The sequence below is a fragment of the Squalius cephalus genome (assembly GCF_949319135.1).
Source record: "Squalius cephalus genome assembly, chromosome: 13".
Classification (NCBI taxonomy): domain Eukaryota; kingdom Metazoa; phylum Chordata; class Actinopteri; order Cypriniformes; family Leuciscidae; genus Squalius; species Squalius cephalus.
Window position 1 is genome coordinate 25,895,326 of NC_137134.1, and position 24,784 is coordinate 25,920,109.

Sequence of the window (24,784 nt, forward strand, 5' to 3'; positions counted from 1 at the left end):
CGTGTTAACGACCCCTTCTGGCAAATCATCGAGTAACCGTTGATTTCCCACGCATGCAGAGACCAGCGCTCCGGATGGGGATGCAGAATTGAACCTCGGGCTTTGGAGAGAAGATCTCTCCTCACCGGGATTGGCCATGGGGCTGTGTCTGCCAGCCGCACCAGCTCCGGGAACCACGACTGATTCTCCCAGTGCGGGGCTATGAGGAGCACTGCGCGGCGCGTCTCCCTGATCCTCGCTATCACCTGTGGTAGCATCGAGACCGGGGGAAAAGCGTACAACAGGGCACTGGACCAGACTCGGGCCAGCGCGTCCTCGTTTTTCGAGAAGAACCTCTGGCACTGAGCGTTGTCGCCCGTGGTGAAGAGGTCGACTTCTGCTCTGCCAAAACGGCGCCACAGCAGCTAGACTGATTGGCGGTGTAGAGCCCATTCCCCGGGGGGAACGTTGTCCCTGGACAGTTTGTCCGGGCCGTCGTTCAGGCGGCCGGGCACATGCGCGGCTCTCAGCGAGCACAGTGGACCCTGCGCCCATACCAGGAGGCGTTCTGCCAGAGTGCAGAGGATTCTGGACCTGATTCTGCCCTGATGGTTCACATAAGCCACCACTGACATGTTGTCCGTACGGACTAGCACGTGGTGTCCTTGCAGGTATGGGAGAAAATGTTTCAATGCATTCTCGACCGCAAACATCTCCAGATAGTTTATGTGAAGGCTTTTCTCCTGGTCTGACCAAAGGCCATAGACCGGTCTGCCCTCGTAAAGCGCCCCCCAACCCAAGTTGGAGGCGTCCGTCGAGTTCGCTTTTCGGTGTGAAATGACTCCCATCGTAACTCCTCGTTGGTACCATTCGGCTGCCAGCCAGGGCTGCAGGGCTGAGACACAGCCCTGAGTCACATTGACTCGCGAGCAGCCGGCAATCCACGCTCCGCGGGGCATTCTTGCTTTCAGCCAGCGCTGGAGCGGGCGCATTCGTAGTATTCCCTGCAGCTGAAGCCATGTGGCCCAACAGCCTCTGAAATGCTTTCAGGGGGAAACACCTGCCTTTTTGAAAAGACGCGGCGAGGTGTCGAACACGGCGCGCGCGCTGTGTTGACAGTCTGGCCGTCATAGCCACCGAGTCCAGTTCTATTCCCAGGAAGGAGATTGACTGGCTGGGGATTAGCGAGCTCTTGGCCCAGTGCACTGAAAGACCCAGGCTTTCCAGATGACTGAGAAGCGCTAGTCTGTGGGAGACGCGTTCCTCCTCTGATTGCGCTAGAATGAGCCAATCGTCCAAATAGTTCAGAATTCGCATCCCGTGTTCTCAGGGGAGCAAGGGCCGAGTCCATGCATTTCGTAAACGTACGGGGTGCTAGAGACAGGCCAAACAGAAGGACGGTGTATTGGTATACCTGGCCGTCGAAGGCGAATCTCAAGAATGGCCTGTGACGGGGTATAATCTGAATCTGAAAGTACGCGTCTTTCAGATCGAGAGAAATAAACCAGTCCCTCGGGCGAATTTGCGCGAGGATTTGTCTGGTCGTGAGCATTTTGAACGGCCGTCTCATGAGAGCTTTGTTCAAATATCTCAGATCTAAAATAGGTCTGAGCGCTCCATCCTTCTTGGGAACGAGGAAATAATGGCTGTAAAAGCCTGCCTCGGTCGATGAAGGGTGAACTCGTTCTATCGCCCCTTTGCGTAACAGTTTCGCTATCTCTGTATGCAGCAGATGGGCTGCATCTGCATTCACTTTCGTTTCGGTCCGAGCCTGAAAGCGCGGAGGACGGCGAGCGAACTGCAGCGAATAGCCCCGTATTACAGTATCCAGCACCCATTTCGACACGCCCGGAATAGCCTCCCATGCTTTTGCACTCATGGCTAGGGGTCGAATAGCCTCTCGGTCCTGTCCGCTGAACTGCGCGGGACAAGGGACTTGCGGCGGCGTGAGCGTGGTGCGCGCGCTGTCGATGCTGGGGAACGGGGGCTCGCTGATAGCGACAACCGGCTGAACAGCACTCGAAAACACGGTCCCTTGGGACTGAGCGCGTTTCATCATGAGTATCCCGTGGCGCGAAGGCAGCGTGGGCGTGGAAGTGTTCACTAGCGAGTGTGAGCGCTCGTAAGCGGGCACGGGACTCTCTTTCACAACATGGCCGGTGGCAGGGGGTCTTATGAGATGTAATCCCCGAATATGTGAGACAGAGCGGGCAATGTGTAGGCGTGGGCACTAAGAATTGGGCACATTTCCTACATCTAACACTCGAGCGGCGTGAGCGCGCTTTATGTGAGTGTTCTCTGTGGGATACACAGGGGAGATTGTGCTTGTGTGTAGAAATGAACACTGGGGCGTGGGCATGTTTACTACACTCATAACACTGTCGGCGTGAGCCGTATAACCAGACTTTATGCTCTTTTTGAGATTTCTCTGGGTCGCCGTAAAAACGCCGTTTGAGTGCAGGCGAGCGAGTTGAATTACTGGCTCGTTGGCTGCGGTGTACACTACTGCAGTAGCCTTTTCTAAGGGGAGAGAAACAAGTGTGCTTTGACGGTGGTCCGGCCGCAGCGGGACTCAGCCGTCTTTTCCTCCCTATGCGTGCTAGGAGGACTTCGCAGGCTCGGGTTTCAACGAGACCTTAGGCCGGGTGCCCCGCGGGGGAGGCGGCCTGTGCTGGCTGGATGAGCGTGACCTGGGGCGGCCACGCTGATGCTGCTGCGAAGGCGGAGGACGAGAAGGGCGCTGAGTAGAGCTGCGTGCAGGAGGCTGTGTGTGAGAGCGGCCTGCAGCGGAACTCGAGCGGCGAGGCAGGAAGAGATTCATGGCCTGCGATGCTTTCTGTACCTCCGAGAAACGATCCACGAGACCACTCACAGCTGGGCCGAAGAGGCCGGTGGGAGAGAGCGGGGCGTTGAGGAAGACGGACCGTTCAGATTCACCCATGTCGGCGAGCGTTAACCATAGGTGGCGCTCGGTAACCGTAAGCGAGAGCTGCTATCTTGGTAGCGTGAAGGGTGTAACAACATTAACTCAAAGGGGAAATATTAATAATAATCCATAATTACCAATTATGATTAATTATTAATATTTGGGTCAGTTAATTAGATTAACTTTGAGGTAAGCTAATTAATATTATCAATTAATCAGTTCCAATGAACTCTTTGATTATTCATTTATTCTAAGAAAAGTGTATCTTTCATCATTACTGAAAAATAATTATTCCTTAGCATGTACAGAAATTAGAGCATACTGTAACAAAATCAAAATCGTAAAAGGGACTTTGTATGCAAACAGGATCAGAAATCAAATTCATAATTGTGCACAAGTTTTATTAACTAAATCACAAACATAAATAACACTAAACCAAAATAAATACATTCATACATCCATACATACATGCATAGGTAAAGGGGTGAGTGATGTGGAACCGGAAACAGGAAATGGATCTATGGAGCCAGATCTATTTTAGTATGATGAAGAACCATCTTTTTATTTCAGAGCACCTCATTAAATGTATACCTTGCATGGTCAATTCTTGAAGTGGTTGAAGATTGAATTCGTCGCTGGGTCCTTGAGTGTCAAATGTCACTTTATGAGTTGCAATCATTTCTTCTCCGAGGGATGAAGGAGATTGTAGTGTTGCTGCTCTCATGGCTGGAATGCAGATTGTGGCCTGCACGCTCTGGGCCGGCAGGACACGAAGAGCACATGGTGAGAGTTGCGAGGGACTTCGTCCGTGTTGAATGACGTCACTGAACTTCTGAAGTTGTCCTTGATGCTGGAGTGAGCACATGTCCTGGATGCTTAGAAGCCTCCTGCCCTGGGCCTGTTGAAGGCATGCTGGAACACACGGCATCCTTAAGGCAAGAGTTGTCCGTTTCCTTCTTGGTTGGATTTAAGAAAGGCAGTCTGACTCGGCCTGCAGAGGCCTGCAGGGCCCAGTGGGGGGAAAGGGGGTCCCCTCCCCCCCCCACAGGATTCACTTGGAGCTGCAGTTTAGGTCTGAGGACAAGAGCTAAGAGGGCCAGATCTTGTGGTCAGTGACTTTTAAAGCGTGAGGATGGCACACCCATTTGGAGCTGTAAGATCCAATAAGAAGTGTCTTCCTTTGGATGGAAAATGTCTTTTTATGACCTTTGTTCAAGCATGCTCATTTGCAATGTGTACTTCAATTGGGTGTTTAAGAAAAGAATCTTCAAGATCCTTATAATTCTAATGCGTCACAAAGTTAGCAAAATGTAATGTAAATGAACAAATTGGGAATGCAGATTGGAGTTTATAGAAACCAAATACGCCACACATTTTGGTACACCATAGTATGCAACAAAGTCTGAAAATCATGAGGTGGGAGAATTAGATACATGTCTACACATCTCTCAAGAGGTTATACATAAAATACATAGGTTTATCTCTCCTTCTCAGCGAGAATTAAGTGAGAGTCCCTTTTTGGTTGTATAATCAAATATATATATCAAAGTATATACATAATAGTACCCAAGCCAGTAAATCATTCACACAATGTTCTGGAATGTATGTTAATTTCATGTTGGTCAGTTCATTGTTAAATGAATGCAGGAGAGTTCGTTTTGCAGATTGTTTCTGTCTTTCCATGGTCTCTCTCTTGCATTTGGCCTGCATTCTTTAACACCCATAAAACCTTATCTGATTGTTGTCTGGGTAACGGAGACCGTCTTGTTGGAGGATGGGACGCAGATCCCAGAGAAGTTTGAAAGTTTTTATGGTACATGTACCAAATAAGTGTGTCTGATCTGGTCTCAGTTGTTACAAGGGAGAGATCCGTCGCGCTGCGCAGGTCAGTCAGAGCGGTTTGACTCGGGCCTTTTTCGTCCAGCTGGCGGAGGAGATCGGCCTGGAAAATCTGGAGAACCGCCATTGTGTGCAGGTTGGAAGCAGCTTGTCCGGCGGCGGAGAAGGTGCGGCTGACGAAAGCTGAGGTAGCCCTGTAGGCCTTCGACGGGAGGGCAGACTTTGAGCGCCATCTCGCGGATGGGGGGCAAAGGTGCGCTGTGACCGCCTGTTCTACCGGGGGAATATTGATATATCCCTTTTCCGCGGCTCCGTCCACGTGTGAAAGAGTCGACGAAGCTGGGGAGCGGAGTCTGGCGGAGACAGGAGCGTTTCACGACTTGGAAAGTTCAGCGTGGAGCTCGGGCAGAAAGGGTGCTGGCCTGGACGCTGGCGTTTGACGGCGGCTGGGCAGGAAACACCAGTCGAGCCTGTTAGGTGCGGGCACCTTAGGCGGTGACCATTCGAGGCCCAGGTGTTCGACAGCCATAGTGAGGAGGCGGAGAAACTCAGCGTCCACACTGGCGTGAGACCTGCCAGACTCCCGCGTTGAAGAAGAGGCGGAGCGGAGAGAACCGGACCACTCTTCACTGTCTGACGCCAGTAGAGAACAGCTGTCCAGGACGGCGTCGTCATCCGCTTCATCCCCTGAGGCGACGGCATCGCGGGCGGGAGCTGGCGGCTGCGCGTCGGGAAGCGGGGGCGGAGAGCGAGAGAGCGAGGTTCGCGGGAGAGGCTACGGCGAAAGCTGCGTTTCTTTTTTCGTGGCCCGGGGACAGAAGGAGCAGTGTCTACGGTGAACAAGGCGAGTCGAGCCCGCAGGGTCGGCATCGACAGTTCCTCGCAGAATTCGCAGCCGCCCGAAGACAAGGCGGTGGCTGCATGGTCACGTCCCAGGCAGAGAGCGCAGATCACGTGGCGGTCTCTGTCGCTGAGATGAGAGCGGCATGAGCCGCAGGAAGTACGAGGTATTTTGCAACAAACGCCTGCTCTTTTAGAAGTGTCGCGAAGCGAACACACACAAACACACGAAGAAGCAATAAAGGATATGGTCGCCGGATAGCGAAGCAGGCACGGCAGGCTGAAGGCGGCAAAGATTCGACCGGCTTCCTCAGGCACTGTCCTAAGCTTGCTGGCGCTGGATTCAACGGCGGCGGCTTCTCACAGAGTGCAGCGATGCAAAGTGCAGCGATTGCCAGCTAGCATGGCCTGAGTAAAAGTGATCAAAAAAACAACAAAAAACACGTAATTACTTCTTGTGGCCTGCGTATTCACAACGAGTACAAATAGCGATGCAGATTAACTCTAGGCGATTTCCTAGGCAGATATTGACTTGGGACTATATTAGGGGGAAGCACAGGCGAAGCACAGCTACTTAGGTGAAGCACTGCTACTTGGGCACAGAGATATCACACAACACATGAAATCCCACGACTTCCGTCAACATATCGGTGTGAATAGTAGCTGCCTGGCTATTTTCCCAACAGTACAAGAATGGCAATGAACATGGCTGATTTTGTGTGAGCCAGAACCATACCTATATGTACAAGAGTTTACAGAAAATGAGTGGAAATAGAACGACAGGCGGAGGTTGCTATCGCTCAACAGCCTGAGGACGTGAGGATGAGAGCCAACATGAACTGCTGGTGTGAATGTGGGGGAATATGCCAATCTATGCCGACTGAAATAGTGTCTGTGCTGTGGCGAGTGGGACAAGTTACTACCATCAATGACCAGGCTCAACGCATCAGATCAAGATGAGCGTGCCCGCAGTTGTGTCACAGCTACCGAGGATTTCATGGCGCTGATCCATCCTGCAGTACTCGATTTTTTTTCCGGTGTGATAAAGTGAACTGGAAAAAACGCCCCACGCCGAATAGACCAAATGGGCAGCTGTCCACCACAGAGTAAGTGATTATTTTAAACATGACACATGTATAGTAAACTGCTTGTAGCCTTCTCCTCATAGTAGTCGTACTAAAACTCCTGAGTCAAAAGAACCAGGCTAACTCAGTGAGAGAAATAGCTAACTTAGCCCTCAGTCATTTAATTTTACAGGTAACGATAACAGCGGTTTTTATTTTAGTTTGGTTGTTCATGCTAAACAGGTTGAATTCAACATGAGGTTATACTAGAGGAGGCTAATGTTATTTGAACCGTAGTCTATATACAGCTTCTCAGCATCTATCTTACAACCGAATAAAGACACAGATTAAAGCTACAGTAGGGAACTTTTAGAAAACGTTGACTTAGCCTGAAAATTTGAACAACCACAGCTTACAGGTCACTCCCCCTCGCTCTCTGCTGCGCTACAGCCCTCCCTCCACAGCTCCTCCCCCACAACGCAGCCTGCCGTGAACGCGCAGGGCCGGGTTTCCCGATAACGATGTATCTTAGCTCTTAAGAGCGCTTTCTACGTGCAAAGTTACGAACGCTTGCAGCAATTCCACGAGCGTTTCCCAAAAATGCACTTATGAACGCGCGAGAACGCGCTCTACGTGCTACTTAAGAGTCGCTGTTCCTTCGCGAAGTGCTGAAACATAACCTTATATGGAATCGTATTCTGAACGTTTAACCTAATAATTGTCATCTGTTGTGGATTAGCAATCAAGACAAGTCTATATAAAGCACCTACAGGCGGAGGCACTGACAAAATGGCTGGGAAAAAAAACACGAAAAGATACCTTTCAAAAAGATGAAATTAGCCTAATGTCCTTTTAGAGGAGATAGAGCGAAACAAAGATGCAATTTTTAGCAGATTTAAAGGATTTCTTTTTTTTTTTTTTTTTCATTCATTTAATTTTGATTAAAATTATTAGATTAAATTATTTCTATTTTTTTGTTTTGTTTTCTGACCTTTTTAATTATTTAATTTATACATTAATTTAACCAACAACAAAAAAGAGTAATAAAGTGTACAATAAAGTACAATCAAAACCTTATATTATAATCACATACATTTGAATAAAGTTAAAGGTGTAATCTGCCGGTTGTCCTGCAGGTGTCCTCATAAACTTCTTACGATGAACTTGAGGATGTACGATTAGAGCACTCGTAGATCTACGAAGATTTTCAAGTGCTACTTAAGCTACGATGCTTTTGGGAAACAGACCTTAATATTAAGATCAGTCATACGATCGTTTTTACGATGCTTTTGGGAAACGCAGCCCAGGCTAGTAAACAATGCAGGGCCACTGATGACGGACGGCGGATAAACAGTTATCGCATATTCACTGGTAGGGACGAAACATCAACAATATGCTTTACATTGACTATGGCCTGCCCATACTTTGACTACAAACTTGGTCCTCAAATCATTATGTATTTTGCAATACATGTAATGTAACTTCATAACGTTGCACTCTTTCTATAAGTTATAAATAGCTAGCAAGATAATAATGGTAATGTTACAGTATAAGTAATTATTCTAGCGATGTGTAATGCTAAAAAAGATTTGCTAGTACATTATTTCAGCAACATGACAAGCCAGTGAATTAACAGGTTTCTATTGTTGCTTTGCACAGTGCGTGACATTTTATCTGTATGCTATGCGGCTAGAGTTTTGACACTGAGTAAATGGGCTCCGACGCGCTTGTTTATCATCATCGGTCTTTTTCTGTTTACCTGTCTTTGTTGTATGAGCAGGTGCCACTCGAGAAATTGGCAGTTTTAGTTGTTTAGTTGTCCGCCATTAGCACAGCTGTGCGGCACTCCGGCTATCTTGATTTTGAACGACGGTGCGCGCTGTGCGAGAGAGGGGGGTGATCAGCGCGTACACGAGCTTGATTGACACTGCTAAGACACTCCTCCTTGCTCTGATTGGTTGTTTCTTACCGGGAGCGGTGTATTTCTGCAAATGGCAATAGGACCACTGGGAGGAGCCTGAGGAGCTTAATTTTTTTCACAGATTATCTGTCTCATATTCTACTGTCAGGAAATAATGACAGTTTTAACAAATATGTAAAAAAATAAATTTTTACAAAAGTTACCAACTGAAGCTTTAACATAAGGAAGAGGAATAAAAGACAAGTCACATGTGCATTTTGTTCTGCCTGTGCTTTGAAAATAGATTGGATGGGACAGCCGTATGTTTCAGACGTAGTACCGTCTTTCTGGGCCCATATTCCATTTTTTCAAAGTAACTTAGTCCTCCGGTGCAACATGCTCCAATACTGTTTATTTTTGTAGAGAGGCATTGAAGTACAGATATCGAGAGTAGCCATTTATTACTCAGTTCCACATTCGATGGGATTCTGTGAAACATTACATTCGTGTATGTCCTTTGCTTGTTCTCACAACCTTTTGCTACGCAGGTAATTACCATGTTTACTGTAACTTCTCAAAATAAACAATCCAAAAGCGAAGACACTCGGTGCAGGTCACGCGTGTTGTTCTTCTTCTTCTTCTGTGTTTTGACTCGTTGCACACCAGTATGTTGACGGAAGTCGTGGGATTTCATGTGTTGCGTGATATCTCTGCGCCCAAGTAGCAGTGCTTCGCCTAAGTAGCTGTGCTTCGCCTGTGCTTCCCCGTAATATAGTCCCAAGTCAATATCTGCCTAGGAAATCGCCTATTGTTAATCTGCATCGATATTTGTACTCGTTGTGAATACGCAGGCCACAAGAAGTAATTACGTGTTTTTTTTTTTTGGATCACTTTTACTCAGGCCATGCTAGCTGGCAACAAAGGATTCCATTCATTGTGCTAAGCTAAGCTAGAGCCGACCCTGTCAAATTAAAGTCCCTGTAAAGTCAAAATTAAGTATGTGTTCTGATTTAGTCACACCACAGAAAAATGTGTTATTAGCCACCCAGCCAAATTTGAATGATAAAAAAAGCCGGCAAGTACATAAAATAAGCTATCAAAATCTTGAAAAAATGAGCAGGAGTCTCTGCTCTCAAACGCTGGGGGCGTGTCCGCTGGCTGCGCTGAAACCACGCCCACTCGCGGGAAAGCTGCCGTCGCCACACTCAACTGTCTGTCACCGCTACAGACGGAATGGATGCTCCTAGCAGCTTAATTTGTTTTACAAAGCCATACATGTTCGAGCCTGGACTACCTACTATAATTATAACATAAGCACACAAGGCAACTTACACTCATTGGTGGGCACGCACTGCCGATGATGGCACCAGTTGTCGGTGCGACGGGAGGATGAAGGCCGAGGCGGGAGATAGTCGGTTCGGCCCCATTCACCAGTAACAGCGGGTTATCAGTGAATCCCAGTTGTCTCCGACGAAAGTTTATAAAACTATCCCGTGTAAAATGATCACTACAGAGGCGGGTTTTGGCGGTGATCCTTGACTCTCCATCAAGGTGGCTCTTCACAAAATTAATCCACCTCTTGTTGATATGATCGTTTTTCGGAAATTTAAATAAGCACACCGATTTGTTTTGTACGTGATCGCATCCAGGTAATACGCACTGTAGGATGTAGTAACTAATAGTACTGACAGTAACTCGCGATCGGCAAACTGATGTGAATGTGCTATATTGTTAGGGGAGAGGCCAGCGTCAGGGGCTCCAGTGCGTCATCAAGTAGGGGCGTGTCCAGGAGCTCAGGGGCTCCAGTGCGTCATCAAGTAGGGGCGTGTCCAGGAGCTCAGGGGCTTCAGGGCGTCATCGAGCCCCCGTTTTAGCCCCGCCAAAAAAATCCGGAACACAGCAATGGTGAAAAACTGTTTAACGGTCTAACTCCACAATTCAGTACTTCACAGTTCACAGTCTTTGTAATATGATTTAGCAATACATTTCTAACATTTATAATGTGTTTAGAATTTTTTTTTAGAATTGCCTTTACAGGGACTTTAAAACAATGCATGCACTGAGACAAAAATGCATTTGCCCACCTATCTAAATGTATGAAAGAATGTGAATAAACCCTATTTCAAAAAACGGTGTAGTGTTCTTTTAAACTGCTCAGAGGTCGGGACGTTTTATTACCAAAATCTCTAACTGTCAACAACAGTAATAATACATGTAACAATCTACATGTCACAATCTGTTTAAAATGAGAGATGTTACAAATTGAAATTAAATCCATATCCTGTATTTTCTCTTAAATTACTGCAAATTTGAAAAATACTCGCATCAGACTAAGAGAGACTGCTATTTTCATTCCTTAAGACAATCGATAATACCTTTGTATGCTTTTAGATACAAATCTTTACTGTTGCTTAGAAAAACAACAACCAATATTTAAATCTCTTAATAAAAGAGAGGTAACCAAAAAAATGTAATCTCTTATTTACCTTTGAACGCTGTGTGCCCGGGTCACTGTGGCACTGATATATGTGCTGAATAATACTACACAATAAAGCTAGATCTGGTTTGTGTAGCTGATGGTGAAATATACTCACTTCAGTATCTTCAGCTTTGATTTCTTCAGTCCCTCACAGATCTCTTTGACTCCTGAGTCCAGCAGACAGCTGTTGTTGAGGTCCATCTCTTTCAGGATGGTATTTTTGGAGAGAACAGTAGCTAGAACTGCACAGCTTTTCTTTGTCATCTCATAATTATTCAGCCTAAACAGGAAGACCTGATTTATTATTCTTGTTTTCAGCAAATATATTCAACACACATATTCAACAGGTTTTCATATATGAATTGTATATATACAGTATGTTCCCACATGTGGCCGACATGAAACGCAAAGAAAACTGGATAATATATAGGCTCATTTGAGATGTGCCGTGCCTCGTCTCGCTTGAAATGTAGTCGAAAGTTGGCGGCTGCAGTGAGGGGGCGGAGTGAAAAAAGTGCAAGACGAACAGTTCTCTCTTCTCATAGTAGATCAGAAATCTACAATATCAAACGTGGATATGATATGATAACACTCATGCGCAGTGTTGCTGATAAACTGGATTTAACTTTTATATGAAAATAAATATGATAAACAAGACATCCAAAGTACTTATTTATTTAATTCCATCCAAAAGACATATTTTTGATTTTCTTAAATAAACATGACAATCACATTATCCCATATGATAATCGCTTAAAATATGATATCTGTAACGTCACGCCAGCAGAGGGAGCCCTCTCCCGAGTACTGACTGTGTGCCACTCCCTCTGCTTCACTGGTTACTTCCTGTTTGAGAGACATTTAAGCATGGCCTGGCTAAGAGGCCATCGCGAAGTATTGCCAGTTTTCCTGCCTTACTGAGCGTTCTCTTATCATTGTCTTGTGTATATCGGTTATGACCTTTGCCTGCTTTGTTCTGTTTTTGCCTCTTGGATTATCCCTTTGCTCTGTTGTTTGGATTGGACTGCCACATTGTGTATTACCTCTGCCTGCCTCAAGTTTATGCTATCTGCCTGCCGATTTTGTCTTGTTTGCTGTGGATTTTAATAAACAACTGCATATGGATTCTACTTCGGCTTCTGCCTCGTCACAATATCACAGTTTCAAAGTTCAAACATTTTAAAAGAGAACAATACATCATGGTTGTTTAAACCAATGAGCATTAAGCTGTGTCGTTAGCAAGTCGTTTCCTTTCGGGCTTTTGATCAGTGCAGTCGATGGAGAGCAACTCTTTACAACTGCAGAATCTGACAAGTCCGCCTCGCCATCACGAGAGTTTTTTGACATGCGTCAGCATGACATCAGAAACAGGCCAACACTCAGACACATTTCTCCGGCTTGCATCTGTTCAGTGGTTCAACCACCATTGAACGGTTCTGCGCAAATTTTTCTCATCTCAAACAAGCCTAATAAATGACGGAAACTAAAAGCATAATATACACTTAAACTAATGATGAAACGAGGAACAGTGTGTGTAATCAATGTGAAAATGAGAAACTATGACAACAGAATTGTAATGTTTAAACTATACATTAATGTTAAATATAAAACATGTTATAATGCATAAAATCATGTTTACTCACTTTATTTTCTCCACTTTGCTATGAGAGTCCATCAAAAGAGCAGAGAGCTTCTCTCCATCCAGATCTCCTAGTTTATCTCCACTCAGATCCAGTTCTGTCAGTAATAATGGACTTTTACCCAGAACTTTAGTGAGATACTCACACGCTTCCACTGCAGCAGGACTTTTCAGAAATCTAAACAAAGCAGATTATCATTTTATATAATATAATCTTAAAATGAAATGCCTTTTGCAACACTCTTCCTTTTAGGGCTGTCAACTTTAGTCGTTTAGTCGACTAATCGGTCGATGCCGTCTTGGTCGGCTGACATTCTCATTGGTCGACCAGTCGCATAATTTATTTTTATTTTTTTCACCAATAAAGAAATTTTCATTGATTTACTCCTTGATATTTATTCCTTTATAAGCAGTTATATATTACTGTATTCTAAATATAATTAGCCTATGTTTTTATCCCCAACTTTAAATGCCTTAATTTAGGCTATATTTTGTAACAGCGCCACAGTTTAGCGCACCACGTAGAACACTCGGGAACCGCACCTGTGGCTGGCTGCACTGCTGCTTCGCACTCAGTAAGGAATATAGGTAGTAATCTCTATGTGTCTGTATGTCCGTTTGCATTTTGATTATTTCGAGAACCGTTCATCCAATCGACTTCACAAGGGAGTGCAGTGTCGCATTTGGTGCAATATAGATGGACACGCCGCGAGACGCGACACGCTCAGAATTAATAGTAAACTACAGAACAGCGCGAGCGAGAAGCGGCGCACCTCACGCGAGCAGGGCTATATTCTCCGAGAACGGACACTGCACTAGTGATATAAAACGCACACAGTCTGTTAACTTAAGCAATACTTTTAAGGTAGTCTAATATTTTTCTGACTTACAAATTACTGACACAGTAAAGGGTAGATTTAAATAAAGAAAAACGAAATTTAAATAAAGAAAAACGAAATTTAAATAAAGAAAAAAACGAAATTTAAATACAGAAAAAAATGAAATTTAAATAAAGAAAAACGAAATTTAAATAAAGAAAAACGAAATTTAAATAGGCCTAAAGAAAAACTAAATTTAAATAAAGAAAAAACGAAATTTAAATAAAGAAAAACGAAATTTAAATAAAGAAAAAAATGAAATTTAAATACAGAAAAAATGAAATTTAAATAAAGAAAAACTAAATTTAAATAAAAAAAAAAACGAAATTTAAATAGGCCTAAAGAAAAACGAAATTTAAATAAAGAAAAACGAAATTTAAATAAAGAAAAACGAAATTAAGTTAGCCTAAATTAAAAACGAGATTAATTTAGATTGATAATAACAGGTAAAAAGTCTAATACATTTTGTTTCTATTATTCTATTTTCCACAATGTCAAAGCAACAGCAGCAATACAAGCTCAGACATGCACTTCGGTCCATACAAACTCCGCTGTTGGCGCTCTAGCCAGAGAACACCACTGTTGCTGGAACACTTAGTATAGGTGTCGGTTCTATTTCTAGCATGTACACGTTTTCCGCGTGGCTTGAGGCACGCCTGAGACGCGTGTCTCACGCAGGCAGTGTGCAAACTCCAACCTGTTAACATGGGAGCCGAAATAAAAACAGACACGCCACGCAGCTGAGACGCTCACGCCACGCAGCCAGTGTGTCGCCGGCCTTATTCAAGCGCGAATGAGAACCGTTTCGCGGAGGATCCCAGGTGTCAAAAAAACAACAACAAAAAAAACACGTTTTTTCGTTGATGTTTTATAAATGCTCTATGACAATTGTTTAATAAATGTTCAATCAAAATGCGTCTTTTTTCTTTTTTTTTTAGTCGACTAATCGTTGTGCAGGACAGGACTTTGGTCGATTTCTTTGGTTGACTACAGCCCTTAATGGGCCGAGTTTATGTACATAGTGTGTGGTTAGTGTCTAAGTGCAAGATTCTGATTTCGGTTCTTTTGGAGCACATTTTTAAATTCTAGCAACATTCTTTTTAGGTATTATTACCAGAAGCTAACATTCACAATAAACTAGAAGGAAGTTTTGGTGTTAATTTTTAAAAGTTAACAGACATTACCAATTTATTTATTGATTGTTTTTAGATGTGAGGTTAAATATATATTTTTTCATTATTTTTCACAGAAATACAATGTTAAATTGTAATGTTAAGTGATGTTATTCAACAGTATTTTAAATGTTTATTACGATTGTATAAAACATTTGATTGTATGCACTTTCTGCTACACTTCTGCTATGCTATGTTAAGCCAATGTGTTTATGGCTTATGCTCATGTTCCTTCCTAAATTAATTTACATATTGTATGTGATGGAAAGGATATATTAAAATTGCAGTTTTAATACATATTTAAACATTTTAATCACCTGATGGTCTTTAATTTATAGAGTTCATTCAAAATACTACACTTTATAATTTTAAGACACTTACATCAGTGTTAGTTTACAGTCTGGTTTTTGTGCTACATCAAGGAGCTCCTTCACTCCTGATTGTCCAGGATCATTTCCTGTGAGATCCAGCTCTATCAGGTGTGAAGGGTTTGATCTCAGAGCTGAAGCCAGAGCTTTATAACCTTCTTCTGTGATACTGCAGTTAGAGAGTCTACAGAAAAGAATACAGAGATAATATCACTGAAAAATAGAGACAAATGAAATTACCAGTGTTAGACACAGTAGAGTTAGAGTCTAACATTAATATGTTAGACATTAACTCCTTCAGGGTGCTGGAGGCTGACCTGAGAACTGAATCCAGAGCTGAAAAAAATTAGTCAATGTATATGATTCAAACCATCTTCACCAGTCTTCTCTTTCATATGGAGAGTATCAGATAGCCAACCTTATGATCGGATTTTATCTTAAAGAGTGGGCAAAGGCAAAGTTCCTTTCAGGATAAATCTCTCGATGTGTCCAAATGTAGGCCCTATCTAAAATATAAATATTGCAACTAATGAATAAGGTTTTACATAAAAATGTTCATTTGAAGTGTTCAATCCAGTTGTTTCAACTGGTTTTGTAGAGTTTTAGAATGTTTGATCAGTGTGCGTATGATTGTCAACAATCTGGCATTATCTAAACATGAACGTTTGACGAAACGTGTTCATGTCAACTAGAAATGAATGCGAGTGAGCAATAGATACAGAGTGCTTTTATTGTAAAGTGAATTCAGCAAGGCATTCTGTTTCTTTTAAGCAACAAAGGCTAAATAATTTGTTACAGTTTTTTTTTTTTTTTAATTGGTGTTGATGCCACGCAGTGACATACAATATTATCAGCTGTATGATGTGTTTCTACCCTGAAGAGACTCGGGCAAGACTTCAACATTCTGGTTGCCATTGAACTCCATTGTTTAGAGAAAAATCCTGAAATGTTTTCCTCAAAAAACTTCAGAATAATCTAATGTGTTTCCTTCAACGGTCAAAAACTGAATTAATTATTAAAATCAATGTATTGTGGTGTTATGTCTGTCAATCGTCCCTGACTCAATCAAATGAGGAAATAATATTACCAACTACTGTAACATTACTATTAGAGGTACTAAAAATATTATTTTTAACCATGTGAAATACTCACTGTAGTGTGTTGAGTTTACAGTGTTTATCCTGCAGTAGAGCAGAGATCTGATTCATTCCTGTGTCTCCTAGTTCACGTTGACTCAGATTCAGCTTTCTCAGGAGTAACAGGTTTTTACCCACAATTCCTCTCACATACTGACAGGCTTCATCTGCAGCAGGACCCAAAAACCTGCAGAAGAGAAGATGAAGCAGGATTCAGTTAAATTCTCAAGTAAACTTGGTGTAATGACAAAATCCATTTTTACATGATTTTAGTCTTGGAATCACGCAGTCAACTTTGATGTAACAACATATTATGTAGGGCGGAACGATTAATTGCATTTGCGATAATATCGCGATATGATAAAATGCGATTTTTTAAACCGCAAAGCTGCGATTATAGTCTGGTCACGTGACACGCGAGAGTAAACCAGTCTGTATTGCAGATGAAGCATCAACTTGGCACGCGACACATATAGACCTGGCTACAGGAAATGACAGTTTATGTTTAATTTATGTGATATTGTGTTATAGATTCTCTCCAACGATTCTGTATTGTATATGTCTGAGCTTAGTTTTAAACACAGACGTGTACGACGCGCGTGCTTTATAAACAACCATATTCTGCTTGCTTATAATTCCTCTGTCTCTCTCACACACACACACACACACACACACACACACACACACACAACACCACTCGAACCTTACGAGAAATAATCTTTAATAAAGTTCGGAAAAGTTGAAGCAAGTTACAAGGACATTCGCGGGCTTCATTGCGCAAGATATGAGATACGCGCGGTCTGCGTGATGTTACTTCAGTAGTGCGCGGTCTCGCCCGCCGGTATTTTACTTACAAATGTTCTACGAAGGCATCATATTTCTTGGAATGCAGTTGGCTTATATATTAAAAATATGAAAATCACAGACAGAAGCTGCTTTCAATTTCAAATACTCACGTGCGTTTTGCGAAGAGCATTTGAGCATGCGGCTGTGAGCGAGTCTACGTGGTTAAATGTACGTTTGCATCTCAAAATGCTTTTATGACGCGAATTTACCGGTAATGTGACACAGTCAGTTATTAAACAAACAGGACAAACCACATCTTATAATTTCAAAAGAGATGAACACGTTCAGACAGCCTACTCTTAAATACTGAAAGCACTCTTTGTTTATTGCTTGTAATATTTTTTTCCCTCTTTGTTATTTGTTTTGAAGCTATATTTGTTATTAACATTATTAACATGTAATTGTATTAATTTAGTTTTTTAATGTGTAATTATTATAAGTAGGCCTACTTATAATTATGTAATTAAATATTTTAAGTTTTATTAATAAGATCAATTAAAGAAAAAAAATGTATCGGCTCATGAGGTGCCTAAAGATTCCCTTCCCTATTTTACAATGATTTATTGCTTGTTGTTGTTGAATAATAGAAAAGATAAAGAGCTTAAAAAATAATCGCATATTAAATCGCAATCGCAATATTGGTAAAAAAAAAATCGCAATTACATTATTTTCCAAAATCGTCCAGCCCTAATATTATGTAGCTTATTGTACTATTGAAATAATATTTCTATAAATAATTTGCCTGCATATAATTTATTTTGTATAATTTCATCATATCTCACCTCAGTGTCTTCAGTTGACAGTTCTGATCCTGTAGTAAATCATTGAGCTCCTTCACTTCTGATTGTCCAGGATCATTTCCTGTGAGATCCAGCTCTATCAGGTGTGAAGGGTTTGATCTCAGAGCTGAAGCCAGAGCTTTATAACCTTCTTCTGTGACACTGCAGTCTGAAAGTCTGTAAAACAAAAATAAGTTTGAACAGAGATTAGTTGTGGGCTTATAAATACATTCTGAAAAACAACTTACAACAACATGAACTAAACCACATTTACATAGTTTATTCAGTTACATAATTTATTATGATTTTTAAAATACGTGACGTGAAAAGTCAAACTATTCAAAAGTGAAACTGAGCTGAAAAGAATAAATATTAAATTTAAGCCACAGTACTTTTCATTTTCAGTTAATCTGATAAAAGGGACATTTAAAAATGTATTAACATTCAGAAATATTGATGAATAAAAATACACACTTGAGTTTCTCCAATCTGCATTGTGTATTTTCCAACAGAGGACAGATACTCATTATTCCTGAATTTCCTAGTTCATTCCCACTCAGATCCAGCTCTATCAGGTTTGAAGGGTTTGAATTAAATGCTGAAGTCAGAGCAGAACAACCTTCTTCTGTAATATTGTTATTATTCAGCCTGAAGAGAAAGAAAACAAAGACAGGAAACATTCTTCAGTTTATTTCAGCCTCAATAACAGAGAGATAAATCAATATGATAGTTTATTTAACCCTCTGGGGACCAAGCTGTTTTTGGGGTCCTTGAGATGTTCTGACATGCCTTGATATTTGTGCTTTTTTCAGTTATTTATAAACATGTTAATGGCAAAGGTGTAAATTCACTCTATATAGCACAAACAGGGCTACCATAATATGCGAGCAACGTGTATGTAGATGTTTGTATTTTTAAGAGAATAATGTTTATGCGTGGTTATTGGAAAAAATTAAAATGAAAGTTGCTGAATTAAGACCACAAAACACATATTAAATATGTGTCCACAAGACTTTTGACTAATGGATGTTGTCCCTTTGAGTTCTAGCTTCAAAATGATGTAAAAATAGTCTTGCTTTATCGTTCACAAAAAAAAAATACATTGATTTAAATGGTGGGAAAGCCAATATGCGAGGGGGAGGAGTAGTTTACACCTTAGATTATGAATGTCCCACCCACTCTGCATAATTAGCCATTCACTCAGGTGTGAAACTGACTGAGCCACAATGCAAGGACAAAAGATGTATTTAGAAGAAGACTTATATTGACCATTTAAGATTTCGCTTACATCTCTCTTGTAAATATGTTTTGCTATTTTATTAAAAATGTTACAATTACAACAATAATTACAATTTCAACAATATTTCAAGTGTACTCTTTCTTTGTAAAAAAAAAAAAAAAAAAAAAGATTATAGGCCTACATTTTATCATATGTATTCATTAGTTTGAATATAGCCAACATTGGAACATCTAACATCTTAGTCTATGAATTTATTTTTGACAAAAATAGTATTTTTTTTGCAGTTTAATACGTTACTTATACAAATACATTTTATTTCAACATATTCCAGTCGATTTTTACTCATCTCAGTAGGCTATAGCAAAGCAGTTTATTCTTTCACACACAGACGCGCGATTCATATTTAGGCTAAACAGTCTTTACAAATATGTCCCCTTCATTCATCTCACAGAAAGGCGAGTAATATTATAGAAATGCGATTCATCTTTTTGCGGTTTACATAGGCCTGCACTAACGTTATTCCATAACGTTATTCCACACGTGAGAAAAGAAAACAGCCTACCTCACTCCTCAGCGGAATCTGCTCCTCATTTCAGGAGATATTGCTCCTCATCAGCACTGTTCTGAGGAATATTTTCTCCATAAGGTAGGCTATAATGTCTCACTCGCGAGAAGTCGCGACGCGCTTTGTTTACAGCTGATGTGGGCGTTTCACAGCTATGAAATAGTTCTCAGAATTTGCGTTTGAATAGCACGCGCTCTCCGGGGAGTGGTCACATTACTGTGAATTAGGTCGTAATGAGCTCGACAGGAGTCGCTCTCTTTTTATACAGATTACAGAAGCTGAGAATATTTGTTTTTTATATAAATGACTTCATTTAAAAGATGCGATCTCAAGCTTTATGCCCGTGGGTCTGTTTGCCTGTTTGACTGAATTTTTGCGGAGTTATAGATCATTTTCGAACGCGTTTCAAATGGGAGTTTACTGACAGAGAGAAGGCAGAAATCGCATCATGTTAATTTTTCTTTATTTGTCAAAAAGCAAAACACTTTATTTTTATTGTGAGTATACAGAAAAAAAATAGAAACTGAACAGGATCGATTGATGTATTACACGAAAATGAAAGATCAAAATTAACAGAGCATTTAGTGTTTATTTTCATTGCTAAAAAAAAAAAACGAGCAAAACGCGCGGGCGCGTTTGTGGTCCCCAGAGGGTTAATAGCCCCCCAAAACTTTAAAGAACAGCAATTCAATAGTATTCAATTAGACTCTGAAATTGATTACTTTGCAGAGTATATAACAATATAAAATACTCACTGAAGTATGTTGAGTTTACAGTGTCTATCCTGCAGTAGAGCAGCGAGCTTCTTCACATTTGAGTCTTCTAGTGTATGTCCACTCAGATTCAGCTCTCTCAGGAGTAATGGGTTTTTACCCACAATTCCAATCACATACTGACAGGCTTCATCTGCAGCAGGACCCAAAAACCTGCAGAGGGGAAGATGAATTAACTTTGCGTAATGAAAAACAGCATCCGATTATGATGGGAAAAAAAAGTGTAAAATGTTTTTTCTTGAATTTATTTTGATCCCACAGACAGTATTAGTTAAATAATATTTCTATAAACAATTCACTTGCATATATCTTTTCTGTTACTTCATCAAATCTCACCTCAGTGTCTTCAGCTGACAGTTTGGATCCTGTAGTAAATCACTGAGCTCCTTCACTCCTGATTGTCCAGGATCATTTCCTGTGAGATCCAGCTCTATCAGGTGTGAAGGGTTTGATCTCAGAGCTGAAGCCAGAGCTTTATAACCTTCTTCTGTGATACTGCAGTCTGAAAGTCTAAATAATAAAACTGTAATCAATTACTCATTTAATTAAAAAAAATAATAATTATCAGCATTACACCATTAAGACATTTATAATGTCCAGCACCTCAAAAAGATAAATATGTTGTATAATGTTTCTATGCATATTGTGCAACAATGCATTCACTGCTGACTACAGTACCTGCCAAATAGCATGTTTGCCAACATTTTAAACTTTTTTACCGGCCAGCTTTAGGTTTCAATATTATTGATTCATGTTTACATGAACTGAATTCAGACCTGAGTATCTGCAGTGTACACTGTGAATTTCCCAGTAGAGTGGAGACTTGTGTTACTCCAGAGTCTCCTATTTTATTCCCACTCAGATCCAGCTCTTTGAGGTTTGAAGGGTTTGAGTTAAAAGCAGACGCCAGAGCAGCACAACCTTCTTCAGTAATACAGATGTGATTAAACCTGTAGAAACAATGTGAAAAATATAGCTAAAAAATATATTATATTTTATTTGGCAAGCCTGTAACAACCTATCATAGATGAAAAAGACCATTCACAGCAAAAACAGGCCATGTACTAAGGAAATAATATGTTTGAGCTTTTTCAGTTATCGAGGTTGAGCCAAAAATCTAGGGCTAGTAAACGAAAGTAGGTTTTTGAAATAATTTCCTATATTTAATGAAAGATTCGATTGACAGCGGTGGTCCTAGAAGCAAATTTCTTTTGAATTTCTCACAGGCCTCTAGGTGCGCGAGTAAAACAGGCCCAGCGAGTTTCGTTTTGATCGCCCACCACATCCTTTTTCTCGTGACCACAGACTGAGACCATAAATGGGTGTACTGAGTTTGGTGGAATTATCTCATTACGTTTAAGAGGGAAAGCCAATTATTGTCAGTCAGAATCTTTCTGAACTGGTTTGGTTGCAATCGGGCAAAAATCCTCGGACTAGTTTGCAAAAGTAGGTTTTTCCATATAACCCAAAATACAAAAACATTTGGATGAGGTTCCTCTTGACCCAAGGATTTCAATGATATAATACTCTTGTGTCTGTGACTGACAGTTTGGGAGTTATGAACCATTATGTACTTTTGATCGCTGTAGCGGCACCATCAGGCCAATTGGGGTGATCCTTGGTGATGTTGTAGACAATGTGAGTACTTCCATCCCTCAAAGTTTCAAGTCTCTACAACTTACAGTTTGGTCTGCCCAATCACTTTTAGGTGAGAATGCTAATCCTTGTAAATTTTAACAATTACAATAGGGTTTCAGGGCTACATACTTGAACCTCTAACAAAGAGAACAATGTAATATCAAAATCTAAGTTATACAAACAATTACACAACTAATAGATTTGCTACTGCTTTTATACATCAATATGAAATTTTAATAAATATTTTTTACTCAGTATTGTGCCTTTGTATTACACATTTAGATTTACTTACTTCAGCTTCACCAGTCTGCACTCTACATTTGCAAACAGAGACGAGATGATCTTCATTCCTGAGTCTCTGAGAATACTCCGACTTAGATCCAGCTCTTTCAAATTTGAAGGATTTAAATTTAAAGCTGCAGCTAAAGCATTACAATCTTCTTCTGTTACATGGGTGTTATTCAGACTGTATAAAGAGAAAACTAAGTGTCAGTATTACCTAAGTAAAGATGTGTTAGATACTACTTTTAGTGACAATTGATAATGGTGATGCAAATATAAAAGAAACATATAGCAATTCATTCAGCACTCTTTTCACATAATAAAAACAGGTTTAAAAGCACTTTAACTTGTCATAATAACAACATACAACTTACATCAGTCTGCTGAGTTTACAGTGTTTATCCTCCAGTACGGGAACAAGTTTCTTCAATCCCGAGTGTCCCAGATGACATTCATTCAGATTCAGCTCTCTCAGGAGTAACAGGTTTTTACCAAGAACATCAGTCAGATTCTGACAGACTTTCTCTGCTTCAGGACTCAAAAACCTACAGAATGGAAATTCAACCAAATTGAATTAAAATGAAAAAAGTCTGAAATGATTACTTTTATTGAAATATTTCAGTGCTACAGTACTTTCATAAAGTAATTTGCTTGCATATCATTCATTTTGTATTATTTCCTAATGTCACCTTATTGTTAGTTGACAGTTTGGATCCTGTAGTAAATCATTGAGCTCCTTCACTCCTGATTGTCCAGGATCATTTCCTGTGAGATCCAGCTCTATCAGGTGTGAAGGGTTTGATCTCAGAGCTGAAGCCAGAGCTTTATAACCTTCTTCTGTGATTCTGCAGTTAGAGAGTCTACAGAAAAGAATATATAGATAATATCACTGAATATAGAGACAAATTACATGACCAGTGTTAGACACAGTAGAGTTAGAGTCTAACATTAATATGTTAGACATTAACTCACCTGAGTTTCTCCAGTTTAGAGTTCTCTTTCAGTCCATCAGAGAACAGCTTCATTCCTGAATCCTGCAGATTATTATTGCTCAGGTCAAGAAACTTCAGACTGCTGGAGGCTGACCTGAGAACTGAAGCCAGATCTGAACAGCTTTCCTCTGTTACCGCACACTGGCTGAGTCTGAAAAAAAATAAAAGATTGTCAATGTATTTGATTCAAACCAGCTTTACCACTATGAGAAGATTTAGAAGATTATTTACACTGATCTCTTACTATCAGGCCTCAGTTACAGTCTCATAGTTTAATGTCTCATGATTAGTTCAGATACAGTTAGCTGGATATTGCAATCTTTCATGATTCTTATTATTCATCTTTTTTCATTTGGATCTTGCCACAATCGTTTTGCTATGTTATAATTCAAGTGGCTTGTACAATATTGAAAAAACAGAGCAGATAGATCTACAACTAGCAAATCAAAAATCTAATTTGGTAGGTTTCATGAATTCATTATAGTCATGAGGGTGATGTAAATTAACCATATTTGTTTCTGAAACAAAGTAAATAGTATAGTGGTAAACTATTTTAGTCGTCACAAATTATGTTAATAATAGTATTATGTTGAAATCTATTATTTATACACAAACTTTGTAAAGGATATCTAAAAATCACACCTTACCTCAATATCTCCAATTTACACTTTACACTCTTCAGTCCAGAGCAGAGATTAATTACTCCTGAATCCTGTAGATTATTATTGTTCATATTCAGCTCTTCCAGATTGTTATCTGATTCGAGAGCTTTAGCCAGACTCAAACAGCTTTTGTCTGTTAAGTCACAATCGTTTAACCTACAAGAAATAATTTAGAAATAAAGTCAAATTTAATACAAACAATGGATTTGCTATATACAAATATTTAAAAAAATCCATTTAGTAATTTTAGACAAACAATAAATATACTCTAGCGTTGTGGGCTACACTGACAATACAGCTAATCTCATTCTGCTACATAAAAACAAACAAACATGATTGAATAAAATAAATGTAATGTTTAATCAAAAGGAGTTTAGTTTGATTTAACTCTTAATGAGTCTGTAGAGGTTGAAAATCTGGGAGTTAATGATGATTTGATGTGGGTGACATAAGTAAAGTTAGTCACATGACTCGCACACTCGAACTGCAAAGGACCGTCAATTTTACACCTATTTCTAGCAACAAATATTTAGATTACCTGTCAAAAGAAGAAAAACAAAGATAAAATTAACAAACGACTTTTGAAGCCGCCGCAGCATTTTAATCACTAAAATGGCTGGACATTGTAAAACGCTCAACGTAAAAAAACAAAGCTATATATTTAACTGCAGTGATATTAAGAGATCAAATTCAGTATACTCCCTAATAATGATGCATACTGTATAGATGCAAGCAGAATACAACTTCGACACGCTGTATGTCAACATGATTTGCAGAATTTAATTTT

At 40.6% G+C, this 24,784-nt stretch overlaps 1 protein-coding gene across 3 annotated transcripts in view; it reads right to left on the bottom strand.

Moving 5' to 3' along the window:
- LOC307169754 (uncharacterized protein) overlaps positions 1-24,784 on the bottom strand; it is a 293,723-nt gene that overhangs the window by 131,948 nt on the left and 136,991 nt on the right. For 2 of the 3 annotated variants that reach the window (XM_079890550.1, XM_079890549.1), the window contains exons 9-22: positions 23,983-24,153; positions 23,316-23,486; positions 23,033-23,203; positions 22,718-22,888; positions 22,354-22,527; positions 21,200-21,373; positions 20,760-20,933; positions 20,406-20,576; positions 18,320-18,493; positions 17,849-18,022; positions 16,237-16,407; positions 15,098-15,268; positions 12,671-12,844; positions 11,143-11,307 (exon numbers count right to left, since the gene is read on the bottom strand). The exons of the other annotated variant lie outside the window; for it this stretch is intronic. In XM_079890550.1, coding sequence (XP_079746676.1) covers positions 11,143-11,307; positions 12,671-12,844; positions 15,098-15,268; positions 16,237-16,407; positions 17,849-18,022; positions 18,320-18,493; positions 20,406-20,576; positions 20,760-20,933; positions 21,200-21,373; positions 22,354-22,527; positions 22,718-22,888; positions 23,033-23,203; positions 23,316-23,486; positions 23,983-24,153 — 2,406 coding nt within the window. The remainder of the gene's footprint in view (positions 1-11,142; positions 11,308-12,670; positions 12,845-15,097; positions 15,269-16,236; positions 16,408-17,848; positions 18,023-18,319; positions 18,494-20,405; positions 20,577-20,759; positions 20,934-21,199; positions 21,374-22,353; positions 22,528-22,717; positions 22,889-23,032; positions 23,204-23,315; positions 23,487-23,982; positions 24,154-24,784) is intronic. 3 annotated transcript variants of the gene reach the window in all.